Below are 12,866 nucleotides of genomic sequence, written 5' to 3'. Positions count from 1 at the left end.
CCCGTCCCCTCCATCCAGCGTCCTGCGACTGACCCTCTCCTCCTCCCCTCTTCCCGCCAAGCCAGCCTCGACCCCGACCCCATCCCGCCCCGCCCGACCTCCTGCACGAGCGAGCAGCACGCCCCACCATCCCGCCATGAGCGGCCTCAGCCCGCCCTACCCGGACCCGCGCACCGCCCTCACCATCGACTCTCCCGCGTCATTCGCCGCCTTCGTCGACTCGCTCGCCGCCCCCTCGAGCTACGCCCTCGCCCACCCGAGCACCAGGGCCCGCTTCAAGCTCGCCCTCTACTCGTACGCCCTCGACCCCGACTCGCCCGTCCGCCACCTCTTCCTCCCGCCCGACTCGTCCCACCCCGAGGCCGCGTCCGTGTCCGACGACTGGACCCTCGCCGCCGCTCAGCAGCAGCAGGGCCGCACCTCGACCTCGAACGACGTCGAAGACGAGTACGGGCCCTCGCGCCGGGGCAAGCCCTGCGCGCACGTGTTCCGCCCGGGCGAGAGCGTCTACCGCTGCCGCGACTGCGGCACCGACCCGACCTGCGTCCTGTGCGCGCGCTGCTTCCACGCCTCGTCGCACGCTCGCCTCGGCCACGACATCACCGTCAGCACCCACGCCGGCGTCGGCGCCGGGTGCTGCGACTGCGGCGACGCCGAGGCGTGGAAGCCCGGCCGCCAGCGCGACTGCCGGTACCACGGCGTCGAGCACGACTCGGACACGGCGACGGCGGCGAGCGGGAGCGCGAGTGCGACGGCGGCGGGCAAGGGCAAGGAGCGCGCGACCGAGGAGGACGAGCAGGCCGAGGCGGCAAAGGACCGCGTCGCCCGTATCCTCGCGCTCGCGCTCGACTGGGCCCTCGGCGTCCTCGAGCGCTCGCCCGAGGTTCTGCGCACGCCCACGCGCCTCGAGCAGGTGACGGGCGTCCCGAGCTCGTCGCCGCCGGGCACGGCGCGCGCCGGCGAGACGCGACGCTCGGGCCAGCGCGACGAGCCCGACGAGCCCGACCTCGACGCCGACGTCGACGGTGACGAGGCGACGGCAACGACGCCTCGCGCGACGCTGCGCAACCTCGCGGCGCTGCTGCGCGCCGGCGGCGGCGACACGGTGCTGCGCGCCGGCGACGGCGCGACGCTCGAGCCGCAGGCGGTCTTCGCCCAGCTCGCCGACGTCGAGGGCGACACGTTCGTCCTCCCTGGGCCTGCCGGTGCCACCGGGCGCGCAGCCGAGGGCGAGGGCGAGGGAGGAGGAGCTGGCGAGGGTCAGGGCGGCGAGGCCGCGGCGGAACTTGATCGGCGGGTCGAGGCGCTGCACCGGCTCGTCGGGCTCGTCGTCGACCAGGGCGGCACGCCTATCGCCATCGCCGGCGCCGACGACGACATCGACGAGGAGCACACGCCCGCCGTCTTCCTCCCCGGAGCGTTCCCGCACTCGTCGTCGTCGTCGGCTACGAGCCGAGATGCGCCCGCTGCCCCGCTCGAGCAGACGACGCCGCCGTACGCCGTCATCCTGTGGAACGACGAGCAGCACTCGTTCCGCGAGGTCATCGACCAGGTCTCGCTCGCCGTCGGCTGCTCGGCGTCGGCCGCATCCGCCGTCGCCAACCGCGTCGACACGCACGGCCGCGACGTCATCCTCGTCACGCCCTCTGCGACCGAGGCGCTGCGCGTCGCGCGCGTCGTCGCCCAGATCAAGCTCGTCGTGACCGTTCGCGAGGCGCGCGACACGTTCCGCGAGCAGTGCGCCGCCGAGGTCGTCGCGTGCGTGCGCGACGTCCTGCGCGCGCGGTGCGGCGCCGAGGGCCCGGGCGCGCTCGCCGGGACGGTCGCGAGGGTGTTGCTCGAGCGGGCGAGCGACGGGAGGAGCAGGTGGATGCGCTGGGCCGAGGTCGAGGGCCGGCTGTGGAAGGCGCCGAGGAAGGTCGGGCAGGAGGTCGCTGTTGCGCTCATGGGCGTCGGCGGCGAGGTCAAGACGGAGCTCAGTGCGTCTTTGTCCCTCTCATTCTCTCGAGACGTGCGTGACGGGCGCGGCATTGACGAGGCGCACCCGCAGGCGTCCAGTACGCCGAGATCTACTCGTCGCTCGCGACGACGTACCTCCTCACCGACCGCGAGCCCGAGAACTCGCTCATCTTCTTCGGCGTCCAAGTGTTCACCGTTCCGTCGGTCGCGGCCCTCCTCGTCTCGCGCCACTACTTCCTGTCGCGGCTCCTCAAGGTCCTCACGTCGTTCCTCACCGGCCAACTGTCGTCCGACCGCACCCGACTCGTCCTCCCGCCCAACCCGGCGCACCGCACGCTCGACCTCGACTCGCCTCTGATCGCCAAGCAGCGGCGGTACTTCCAGCTCTTCTCGGACCTGACGCACCTCATCCAGTGCGCGCCCGTCCAGCGCCTTATCGCCTCGTCGCCGCACCTCCTCGACGACTTTGCCGCGTTCGCCGCCCTCTTCCGGGGCATGAACCCGCTGTCGAGGGCCGAGGGCGCCCACGTCGAGTACGAGAGCGAGCAGTGGAGTACGGCGTTCAACCTCACGATCCAGCTCGCCCGCACCTGTCGCGCGTTCGGCGCCGCGTTCCACCCGCTCGACGAGGTCGACGACGCCGCCCTCGACGGCGGCGAGCGCCGTCCTGCGCCACCGAGCACGCTCGACCTCGCACGGGCGCTGCACGCGCTCGTGACCCGCCTCGTGACGCCGGCGGCGACGACCTCGGGCGGCGACGGCGCCGCGCCCGAGTCGCACTCAGTTGCGCTCGCCGGGCGCACGTACGGCCCGCTCGTGCGCGCGAGAGTGAGCGGCGCGCCCGTGTCGTACCACCACCCGCTCGCGTGGCTGTGGGCCGAGATGGCCAAGGGCCTCGCCGGGCCGAGGGGCGGCGACGAGGCCATGAGGGCGGTGGGCGTGAGCGGCGTTGCGGAGCTGCTCGGCGGCGAGGGCTGGGAGGGCGAGGTCAAGCCGATGGTGAGAGCGATGGAGGATCCGCTGCGAGGTGCGTTCTCTCCTTTCCCTTCCTTCTCGACGGCGGCACGCGCGATGAGACTGACTTTCTGCTCCCGCAGTACTCGCTCTCGTTGCCCAAGTGCGCTCGGGCGTCTGGGTCCGCAACGGCTTCACCGTCCGGGCGCAAAACCTGCACTACCGCGACTACTCGCTCCGCGAGACGACGTTCGAGCAGGACATCTTTTTCCTCCAGACGGCGCTCGTCGTCCTCGACCCGGCACTCGTCGTCGCCGCACTTGTCGACCGGTTCGAGGTGCACGACTGGCTCGTCCGCCGCGCGTTCGACCCGACCGCCACCGCCGCCGCCGCCAAGAGCCCGTACGAGCCCGAGCAGGCCCTCGCGATGGTCGACGAGCTCCTCAGCCTCCTCATCACGCTCGTCTCGGACCCGACCTCGGTCGTGCCCCTGTCGCCGTCGGCCGCGCTCCGCCGCGAGCTCGTCCACTACCTCGCCCTCGCGCCGTGCGTCTACTCGGACCTCCTGCGCCGCGTCTCTGAGCGCTTCTCGGACGACCCCAACATCGACCGAGTGCTCGCCGACATCGCCACGTTCAAGCCGCCGAGCGGGTCCAACGACCAGGGCACGTACGCGCTGCGCCCAGACCTCCTCGGCGAGGTCGACCCGTACTTTGCGCGCTACTCGCGCAACCAGCGCGAGGAGGCCGACGGCATCGTCCGCGCGTGGCTCAAGAAGAGCGGCCGAGGCGGCAAGGCCGGCGACGAGCCCGTCATCGTCCCTCGCCGGCTCGCCGTCGCCGGCGGCGCGTCGGGCCCGTTCGAGCGCCTGCCGCGCGCACTCGGCGCGCAGGCCCTCCTCGCCGTCGTCTTCTACGCCCTGCGCATGGGCAGTGCGCTGCCTGTACCGACGCCCGAGGCCGACGACGGCGAGGACGAGGTCGAGCAGCCGGCGCCGCTCTTCTCCGAGGCGGTCGTCGACCAGGCGCTCCAGCTCGCGCTCGTCGCGCACGTCGAGCAGCCCGACGCGCTCGCCGACTTTGCGCTCGTGCCGGTCGAGCTCGAGGACGCCGCGACCGACGCCGTCGACAAGCACGGGTCGCTCGCGCAAGTGCTCGTCCGCATCGAGGAGGACGAGCGGCTCAAGGGCGTCTGGCCCAAGGCGCGCTTCCTCCTCGACCGCCTCGTCGACGCGCACGGCGCCGCGGTCGCGGACCTGCGTCGCAAGGTCGAGGTCGCCGAGGAGGAGGGCAAGGCGAGCGACGCGGCGCAGGCGGTCGAGGCCAAGCGGCGAGCGGCCAAGGCGCGCCAGGAGGCCATCATGCGCCAGTTCCAGCAGGCGCAGTCGGCGTTCCTGCAGAACGTCGAGGACGACGACGAGGAGGACGAGGCGTCGGGCGGCGCAGGCGACGGCGAGGAGGCGATGCGGTCGGCCGACGAGCAGGACAAGGTCCACGTCGACTTTGGCGACTGCATCGTGTGCCAGGACGCGCTCGAGGACACGCAGCCGTTCGGCATGCTCGCGCTCGTGCAGGGCAGCAGCCTGATCCGCATCACGCCCGCCCACGTCGGCGACGTGGACGAGCCCGTCCTCGGCGACGATCGCCCGCCCGTCGACGCGACGGCGTACCACCAGGAGATCCTCGACCTCCCGTCGAGCCTCGACCGCGACCTGTCCGCTCGTCGGCCGTACGGCGTCGCCGGGCGCAAGGTGCCCCTCCCAGGGTTCGCCGACAGCGGCGACGGCCTCGCCGAGGGCTTCCCGCAGAGCACCAAGGCGGGCATCGCGGCGTCGTCGTGCGGGCACCTCATGCACCTCGCGTGCTTCGAGCGGTACTGCCAGTCGCTCGAGCAGCGCCACCGCTCGCAGCCGACCCGGTGCCACCCGGAGAGCATCGAGCGGCGCGAGTTCGTCTGCCCGCTCTGCAAGAGCCTCGGCAACGTCCTCCTCCCCGCCGAGGTCACGTCGCCCGCGTTCGTCCCGTACCGTGGCGAGGCCGACTCGAGGTCGCTCGCCGAGTGGGCCGACCCGGACGCCGACCCGCTCGAGCCCGGCAGCCTCGCTCGGTTCGACGCGACCTTCCACCAGCGCATCGACAAGCTGTCGCTCGTCGGCGACAACGGCGAGGCGAGCTCGTTCAAGCCGTGGCGGGCGACTATGGCGCTCCCGATGCTTCTCCCGACCCACTTCAACGACGCCGAGGGCCGCATGATCGCCCGCCTGCTCCAGGTCGTCACGGCGCTCAAGCACGAGGTCGGCGGGCCCGGTGCCGGCGTCGCGTCGCTGTCGGGCGACCTCGTCGGGTACACCATCTCGGCGCTCGAGGTCGCGTCGCGAGGGACGGCCGAGCCCGCGTGGGCCCTCACCGAGGGCAACGTCCGCCTCGTCCAGAGCCTGTTCGCCGCCATGCAGGACCTCGCCGAACTCATGACCCAGTCGGTCGAGAGCTCGCGCATCGCCGCCGTCTCGGTCCGACAGCGCCTCGGCGGCGTCTTTGCTCGCGGCACCAAGTTTGCCGGCCTGCCCTTTACGCTGCTCGACCCGCTCGGCGTCGTCATCGAGGCGGCCGTCTGCATGCCCTCGTCCTTTTATCACGTCGTCGCCGTCGCCTTCTACACGGCGCTCGCGCAGAGCCTCCTCGGCGTCTACCGCCTCCTCCACGCCGGGTCCAGCTCGGCGTCGACAGCCACCTGGACGAGCGACAAGGTCGACGACCGCCATCAGCAAGAGTGCGCCGACCTGTTCCGCGTCCGCGACGTGTTCGCGATGGCGCCGGCCCTGTTCGGCAAGGACGACTCGCCTGACCACGAGACGGTCGGCAAGCTCGTGCACGCCCAGATGCTCGTCTTCCTGCGGCGCGCCAGCATCGTCGCGCGCGTCGTGTTCGGCGAGCCGAGTGGCGGCGGGCAGGACACGCCGCTCGACGCCGACGTCGAGAACGGGCCGAGCGAGTACTCGCGCCTGCTCGAGCTCTTGCGCATTCCGGCGCCGAGCGAGGTCCTGCGCCCGTACAACACGGCCGAGTCGGCCCCGAGCGTCGTCACGCTGCGCGCACACCTGTCGACCTGCCGCGACTCGATCAGCGACACCCTGTTCTCGACGTCCGACCCGGCCGAGGCCCGCAAGGCCCTCATCCTCGACGACTCGATTGCCGAGCTCGAGCACCCGGTCCCGTACGAGCTCCTCGGCCTGCCGCATCAGCTCGACACGCTCGTCGCGTACGCGCTCGAGACGCCGTGCCGGCGCTGCGGCGAGGTGCCTCGAGATGCGGCACTGTGCCTCCTCTGCGGCGAGAACCTGTGCGCCCAGAGCTTCTGCTGCATGGTCGGCGAGAACAACGCGATGCACGGTGAGTGCAACGAGCACATGTGGACGTGCGTCGCCCCGTTTCCTCCTCGTTCTCGTTCGCCCACGCCCAGAACGACTCGCTCACTCGCTCCCCCTCCCCTTCCTCGCAGGTGCGGCGGCTCCGTCGGCATCTACTACCTCGTCAAGAGCAACGTCATCCTGTACCTGCACGCCGACAAGGGCGCGTTCTCGACGCCACCATACCTCGACTCGCACGGCGAGGTTGACGTCGGCGGCCGGTGCGTCCCCTCTCGCTCCCTCTCTCTCTCTCTCTCGCATCCCGAGTCCTTTCTGACCTCGCGCCTCTCCTCTCTCGCAGACGCGGCCGCAGCCAGTTCCCGCAGTACCTGCACCGAGGTCGGTACGACGAGGTGCGCCGACTTTGGCTCGCGCACGGCGTCCCGACTTTCGTCGCCCGCAAGCTCGAGGCGACCAACAACCCTGGAGGATGGCATGCGTTCTAGCTGCGACTCGAGTGCAACGAGATAGCCTTCTGCATAGCGCTCTGCGAAAGTGTGAGACGCGCGAGAGAGGGGTTTGCGAGAGCACGCCGAGATCTGCACGGACCCTCCTGTCCTCCCACGGACTTTCCACCGTCCGCCGTCGCTCAAGCTCTGCCTCGGCTTCTCGCTTTTGTTCTCGCGCTCTGTGAGCTTGCGCTCGCCCGGCACCCCGAGCGCCAGCTATGCGCCAAGCTGCTTCGTGGCGCAGCGTCGTCGACGACAACCGGGCGATGGCGGTCGAGGGTTGGCGCGCTCTGCGGGTTCTCGATTGGAGCCGGCTTACGCGCAAAGCGTTCCGACTGCGGTACTGGTGTGCGTCGCACTGTTCTCCGCGTCTCGCAGCCCCGCACGGACTGACACGTCACCTACGTCCAGATTGGTGGCTCCTCCTCGTCGCCTTCGTCGGCTTTGCGATCCTCGCGGTCATCTTCCGCCACGACATTCTTGTCTACCTTGAGCCTCGCCGGGACGTCATCCTGGCCACGCCGTGCTCGTGGCTCGTGCCCGTTGCCATCCTCGTCGCCGTCGAGTTTCCGCCGCTCGCGGGCCACTCTGCGACGGCCGTCGCGACGGGCGCCATCTGGGGCTTCAAGATTGGCGTCCCTGTCGTCTTTGTGGGCACACTCGTCGGCGAGATCCTGTGCTTCGGCGCTTTCAGCACGTTCTTGCGGGCCAAGGCTGAGAGGTGCGTCGAGGCGAGCTTTCGACTTTCCCTTCCTCCTTTCTCCTGGACAGCGTCACTGACAACAGCGTTCCTCACGCCCGCAGTATCGAGCAGGAGAAGCCGCTTTACTCGTATCTCGCTCGCTCGGTGCGCAGCGCCGGCCTTCTCGAGTGCGCTCGAGCCTCCCCCTCTTCCTCGCCAGCGCATCTCCTCGTGCGACGCGCCAGCTGCGGGCCTCGAGAAGATCTCAGACACTGTGTACTGACGTCAAAAGGTGTGCGCCCGCAACAGCGTCATCTCGTTGCGCCTGTCGGCGTTGCCTGGTCGGGTCACAACGGCCGTCGCGGCGACCATCGGCATTCCCTTTCGCCTCTACGTGGTGGCTCTGTGCGTCCCATACTCTCTCCCTATTCCTGCCCATGTCACCACACACCCCTGATCACCCTTGCGCAGAGTCGTCGCCCTTCCGAAAGAGCTCGTCTTCGTCTACGCCGGCTCGCTCTTTACGAGCACAGGATCGCCCGAGGTGCGTCTCTACTCTCTCTCTCTTCTGCCCGACCTGGGCTGAAGCAGTCTCGATGTACAGACTCCTGCATTGACCGCGGCGCTCGTCGTCGTGGCGGCGATCATGACGCTTCTGGCCCTGGACGTGATCCTCCTGTGCGTCTTTCGCTCTCTTCTCTCGTATTGCCGCCACTGCGACTGACACGCCTCTCTCACAGTCGAGCGTGGCGCTTCTCGCACCAGCAGAGGGACCCAACGGCGCGGGCCATGGAGGACTCTGCGTCCGGCAGCGAGACCGACTCGAGCGACGAGGTCAAAGCGCCAACCTGTCGTCGCGGTCGGCGGTCGAGCGGTCGAGCGCGAGAGGTTCGGCGCAGCAGTGATAGTAGAGGCAGCGGGCCCGAGGAGAGCACGAGCGGCGACGAGGCGGACGAGAGGGAGGTCCCGGGCGGGTCCGTGTACGATCCTCGGCAGCGTGCATCGAGCTTTGCGACCTGTTCTCTCGCTCGCCGAGCGTCACACGAGAGGAGAGGAGCAACGAAAGCGCTGTCTATCGATGTCACGCTGTATCTACAACCCCTCACCCTCGCCCTCGCCCGTACCGCTCGTCGGCGCTGCTGCTTTCCGCCGATCTGAAGCCCGTCGAGCCCATGCGCAACCCTTCGGGGCTCATCGGCACCTCGCGCCCCGTCACCTTGGCCGCAACCCAGTCCTTGACGTCCTTGCCCCAGAGCCGCAGCTCCTCGAGCGTCGCCTCGAGCTCGTCGCCGCCCGACGTGCCCGAAGCGTCGTGCTCGTGGTCGGCCTCGTGCGCGATCGTGTACTTGAGGCAGTCCTTGACCGAGACGAGGCCGACGAGGTCGCCGAAGCGCTCGACGAGGATAACTCGAGGGCTGCGCGAGGGAAGAAGGACGGCGAGTTAGGAAGGTCGACGGGCTGACGAGGAGGAAGAGCAGTGGACGCACCCCATTCGGCGAAAGAGCTGCATGACGAACTCGAGAGGCTGCTTGGGCGAGACCGTGAGAGGCGTCTGCGGCGCGAGGGGCGAGAAGAGGTCAGGTCGTCGAACATGCGCACGGACCCCCTCAACGGCGGACGAGAGGGCGCACCTGGTTCACAAACGACGAGAAGTCGACGATGCCCTCCTCTCCACCGCCCCACTCGTCCGGATCCATGCCGCCGCCGTCCTCGGCGTCTCTCGGCGAGACCGGGCTGGGCGGCTCCGACTCGTCGGCGACGTCGTCTTGCGGGCAGAAGAGGCAGGGCGCGTCGGGTGGCACGATGCTCGAGAGCTTAGCTTTCTCTGTCGACAGGTAGAGCGTGAGCGGGTGTGTCCTGACGTTCGACAGAAACGAGAGGGAGAAGAGACGGACCGATGGCGACCTTGAGATCTCGCCGCGAGATGTCGCCGAGGAGCGTCGAGTCCTTGCGGCTCTTGACGACGGGGAAGCCCTGGTACTTGTTCGAGCCGAGAAGTTGCTCTGCGAGACGAGGTGGCGAGCGTCAGGCTCGGTCTCGAGAGGTCGGAGAGGCGAGGAGACGCACGCAGCTCATCGAGGGTCATGCCTTGCGAGGGCAGGCAGACGAGCTTGCGGCGCATGACGGTCGACACTGCGTGCGGGGCGCAGAGTCAGAGACGCGATGCGTCTGAGGGGTAGGCGAAAAGAGGCGGCGCACCTGGAACGCCAAAGACGAGCTCGTGGTTCTCGAGCAGCGGGTACCCGTTAAACTTGATCATCTGGTCGGCGATGCCGCCGCCGCCGAACTGGTCGCTGACGGCCTTGGTCACCATGACGACGATCTGCGAGTGGCGGTGGACTGATGAGCTCACGTCGAGAGTAGACAGAGAGAGAGGAACGAGCGAGACGCACCATGGTCGGGAGGATGTAGGTGAGGGCGCCCGTGAGCTCGAACATGATGACGACGACCGTGACCGTGATGCGCGTGATACCTCTGCGGAAGCGGGAGTCAGTCGAGGCGTCACGAGGGGCAGAAGGGCGGAGAGAAGGGGGACGCACGCGAGTCCCGCCGCAGCTCCGAGGAAGGCGTACGTGCCGGGCGTGATGCACGGCTTTTCAGGGTCACAGCCGGCGAACATGCTCCATGTCGGGTGCGCGCTGCGTACGAGGCCGGGAACGAGTGAGCCTTGGCCTCGTCGAGACGAGCGCGGCGAGGAAAAGGGTCGAGGGAGGGAGACGACGACGACGCACCGGTACATGGCCTTGACGAGGATGCCGACCATCCTGCCGAACGTCGCACCGACCGCCATCGAGGGCACGAAGATGCCGGCAGGGACCTTGCAGCCGTACGAAATGATGACGAGGAAAGTACGGATGACGGTCGCGAGGAGGAGCGAGTTGACCATGCGCCATTGCGCCCAGGTCCTGCTCGGCGAGAAGAAGGTCAGTGACGAGCGTCGCTGGGCCTCGACCCAGGCTGCGCGCTGCCGTAAGAGGCCGAGACGCCGCCGAGGAGGACCGTGCGACTCACTGGCACAGGTTCTCGTAGTCGCCGCCGCCCTCGCACTCGCGAAAGAGGACGTCGAGCATCTCGTTCATGTCGAGGCGCAGAAACCGATTCGTGAACGCGACGGCGGCCGTCAGGACGGCGAGCGTGACGGCCTCGGAGATGGCGCTCGAGCCGAGGTGCTTGCGGCGGAACGCGGCGACCTGCAGGTTGTACTTGATGACGAACGCGCCGTATAGACCCTGTGCTCGAGGATACGTTAGAGCTCGTACTCGAGGAGGGACAGAAGAAGACAGGGGACGCACGCCAAAGACGCCGATGAGGATGAAGAAGCCCAACTCGAAAAAGTGCCAGTCGCGGTCGAAGCTGACCTGGAACAGGACGATCTTGCCCGTGCGGAACGGGTTCATGGCCTGTCAAGGGGTAAGGAGCGGTGAGCGACACTGGACGAGGGCGGGATCGTGGAAGGCGAGAGAGGGGAGAAAGAGTGGACGCACCGAGAGGACGACGTTGGCGACCAAGGCGCAGAAGAAGCTCTTCCACATCGTCTTGATAGGCCAGTTGATCGTCATCTCCTGCAAGCGACGAGGAGAGAGGCGCAAAGTCAGTACGGGAGTTTGCGGTGCCCAGAACGAGAAGGAGAAGGTGCGCACGTACCTCGAGCGAGAAGAGGACGCCACCGATAGGCGAGCCGAACGCGACGGCGACACCTGTCGCAGATGCAGCCGTGACGATCTCGCGCATCTTGGCTGCAGGCGGTGAGGTGTGTGAGCACGCGAAGGAAGGGCCGGCCGGGCCTTGCCATCGCAAGGCGCAGGAGAAGGAGACCTGGCTCGTGACGAAACGAGACGACGCACCCTGACTGCGCTTGAACCGGGCGAACCGACTCGCGACGACGTGCCCGATAGCGCTCGCGACGTGGACCGACGGGCCCTCCTTGCCGACCGACAGGCCCGAGGCGATCGAGATGGGCTGCGAGGACGGGGTTGGAGAGTCAGTCGACGCTCTGCCACCTCGTGATGGTCGACAAGGACGTACAAGAGTGAGCGACTTGATGCTGAGGGTCGAAAAGGACAAGTAGCCGTTGATGATGAAGCCGGCGAGGATGCACTTGATCTCGCTGATGCCGGACCCGGCGGCGTACGGCGCGAACGACTTGACGAGGAACGCGCACGTGAAAGCAAAGAGGCCCTGCAGGGATGAGTCGGCGAGTCAGTCTCAGGCCGTTCGAGTCAACGACACACGCCCTCTTCTTGCTCCCAGTAGGGCAGCGGGAAGGGACGACGAGGACGGGAGCGACTTGAGAACTGACTGGACGTACCGCGAACGCGACATAGACGAGCCACTGGACGCCTGCCCAACCCGTCCAGGTGACCCAGTCCTCGCACAGGCCCTCCTCGATCTCCCAGCAGCAGAACTTGCGGTTGAGCCACCACCCTTGCCGGCAGTACCCGAGCTTGAGGTCCGACAGCCAGGCCGTCATGATCGACATGAGGGCCGCGTTGAAGCCGATGATGGCGCCTGCGACGGCGAGAGGGAGGGCGGGGGAGAAAGGAAGGGAGGGTCAGTCGGTGTGACGGGACGACCCGCCGCCGCCGTCACGGAGGAACACGAGGGCGGAACAAGGACGCACCGACGAGACTGACGACTGCCCAGCTCTGACACGCCTCGGCGATGCGCCAGAAGCCCGCCCTGACGCTGTGCCCGAGCGTCCTCGTTGCCGTCGCCGCCTCGTGCCGCCGCCTCGAGCGCTCGAGCAGGGTATCTGCGACCCAGTCGATCGTCGAAAAGTCCTCGTCTGCGCGTTTAGGAGGCATATGACAGTCAGTCGACGGGCCCGACAGGTACAGGCTGCGTCGGGAAGGGAGAGGTGGACGCACACCGCCTGCTCTCCTCGCCGACGGCTTTCCGCACGCCCTCGCCCCCGCTCCTGCGCCGCATGCCCGCCGTCGCCGGCGAGTCGAACCCAAAGTCGCGCTCGATGGGGATGACGGGCGTGCCGGCTCCTGCCTGCTGGAACGACGAGTACCGCCGAGGACGCTGGCCCGAGGACGACTGGCGCGGCCGAGAGGCGGATCGTGGCGGCGAGTGGTCGGCTGCTGATGGCGGTACGGGGCTGGGGAAGCCGCCGAGGGCGAAAGTCGCGAGGTCGGGGGGAGGTGGGGGCCGCGAGCGGAAGTCCATCGTCGCGGGCGGGCTTGCGAGAGGGCGGATCTGGCGCGCAAGAGGGTCGCGAGAGCTCGCGTCGAGGCACTCGGGGCGCACGAGCTGCGCTGGCGAGGTACTCGGCGTCGGGCTCGTCGCGGGAGATGAAGGCGGGCGCGGTCGACGAGGAGGCGAGCGCAGGCCGTGCGGGCTGCTGGAGAGCGCGTCGGTGCCGCTGTTGATGCTCGCTAGCGACAGCGAGGTCGCGTACCGAGCTTGGCGG

The 12,866-nt window shown here is 68.8% G+C and overlaps 3 protein-coding genes across 3 annotated transcripts; 2 read left to right on the top strand and 1 right to left on the bottom strand.

Annotated features, from left to right (window-relative positions):
* Positions 1–136: 136 nt before the first annotated feature.
* On the top strand, positions 137–6,765 carry RHOBADRAFT_45477 (uncharacterized protein; the record flags this gene model as incomplete). Its single annotated transcript, XM_018414616.1, has 5 exons — positions 137–1,979; positions 2,051–2,986; positions 3,057–6,327; positions 6,412–6,540; positions 6,621–6,765. The coding sequence occupies 5 exons, from the start codon at positions 137–139 to the stop codon at positions 6,763–6,765; spliced, it is 6,324 nt and encodes a 2,107-aa protein (XP_018269564.1).
* Positions 6,766–6,986: 221 nt separating this feature from the next.
* Positions 6,987–8,355, top strand: RHOBADRAFT_45476 (uncharacterized protein; the record flags this gene model as incomplete). The annotated part of the gene is made up of 6 exons (XM_018414615.1): positions 6,987–7,116; positions 7,180–7,489; positions 7,573–7,638; positions 7,760–7,855; positions 7,922–7,994; positions 8,191–8,355. The coding sequence occupies 6 exons, from the start codon at positions 6,987–6,989 to the stop codon at positions 8,353–8,355; spliced, it is 840 nt and encodes a 279-aa protein (XP_018269563.1).
* Positions 8,356–8,507: 152 nt separating this feature from the next.
* RHOBADRAFT_38075 (uncharacterized protein) lies at positions 8,508–12,255 on the bottom strand (the record flags this gene model as incomplete). Its single annotated transcript, XM_018413489.1, has 17 exons — positions 8,508–8,865; positions 8,938–9,002; positions 9,082–9,275; positions 9,346–9,453; positions 9,518–9,583; positions 9,650–9,773; positions 9,844–9,925; positions 9,991–10,089; positions 10,183–10,356; positions 10,463–10,680; positions 10,744–10,851; positions 10,936–11,013; positions 11,096–11,187; positions 11,296–11,410; positions 11,477–11,629; positions 11,760–11,959; positions 12,072–12,255. 17 exons carry the CDS (start codon positions 12,253–12,255, stop codon positions 8,553–8,555), a joined length of 2,373 nt encoding a protein of 790 aa, XP_018269562.1. The 3' UTR covers positions 8,508–8,552.
* Between the last annotated feature and the right edge of the window lie 611 nt (positions 12,256–12,866).

The sequence above is a fragment of the Rhodotorula graminis genome (assembly GCF_001329695.1).
Source record: "Rhodotorula graminis WP1 unplaced genomic scaffold RHOBAscaffold_10, whole genome shotgun sequence".
Classification (NCBI taxonomy): Eukaryota; Fungi; Basidiomycota; class Microbotryomycetes; order Sporidiobolales; family Sporidiobolaceae; genus Rhodotorula; species Rhodotorula graminis.
Note: the sequence above shows the minus strand (reverse complement) of the source record. Positions and strands in the feature narration are given on the sequence as shown.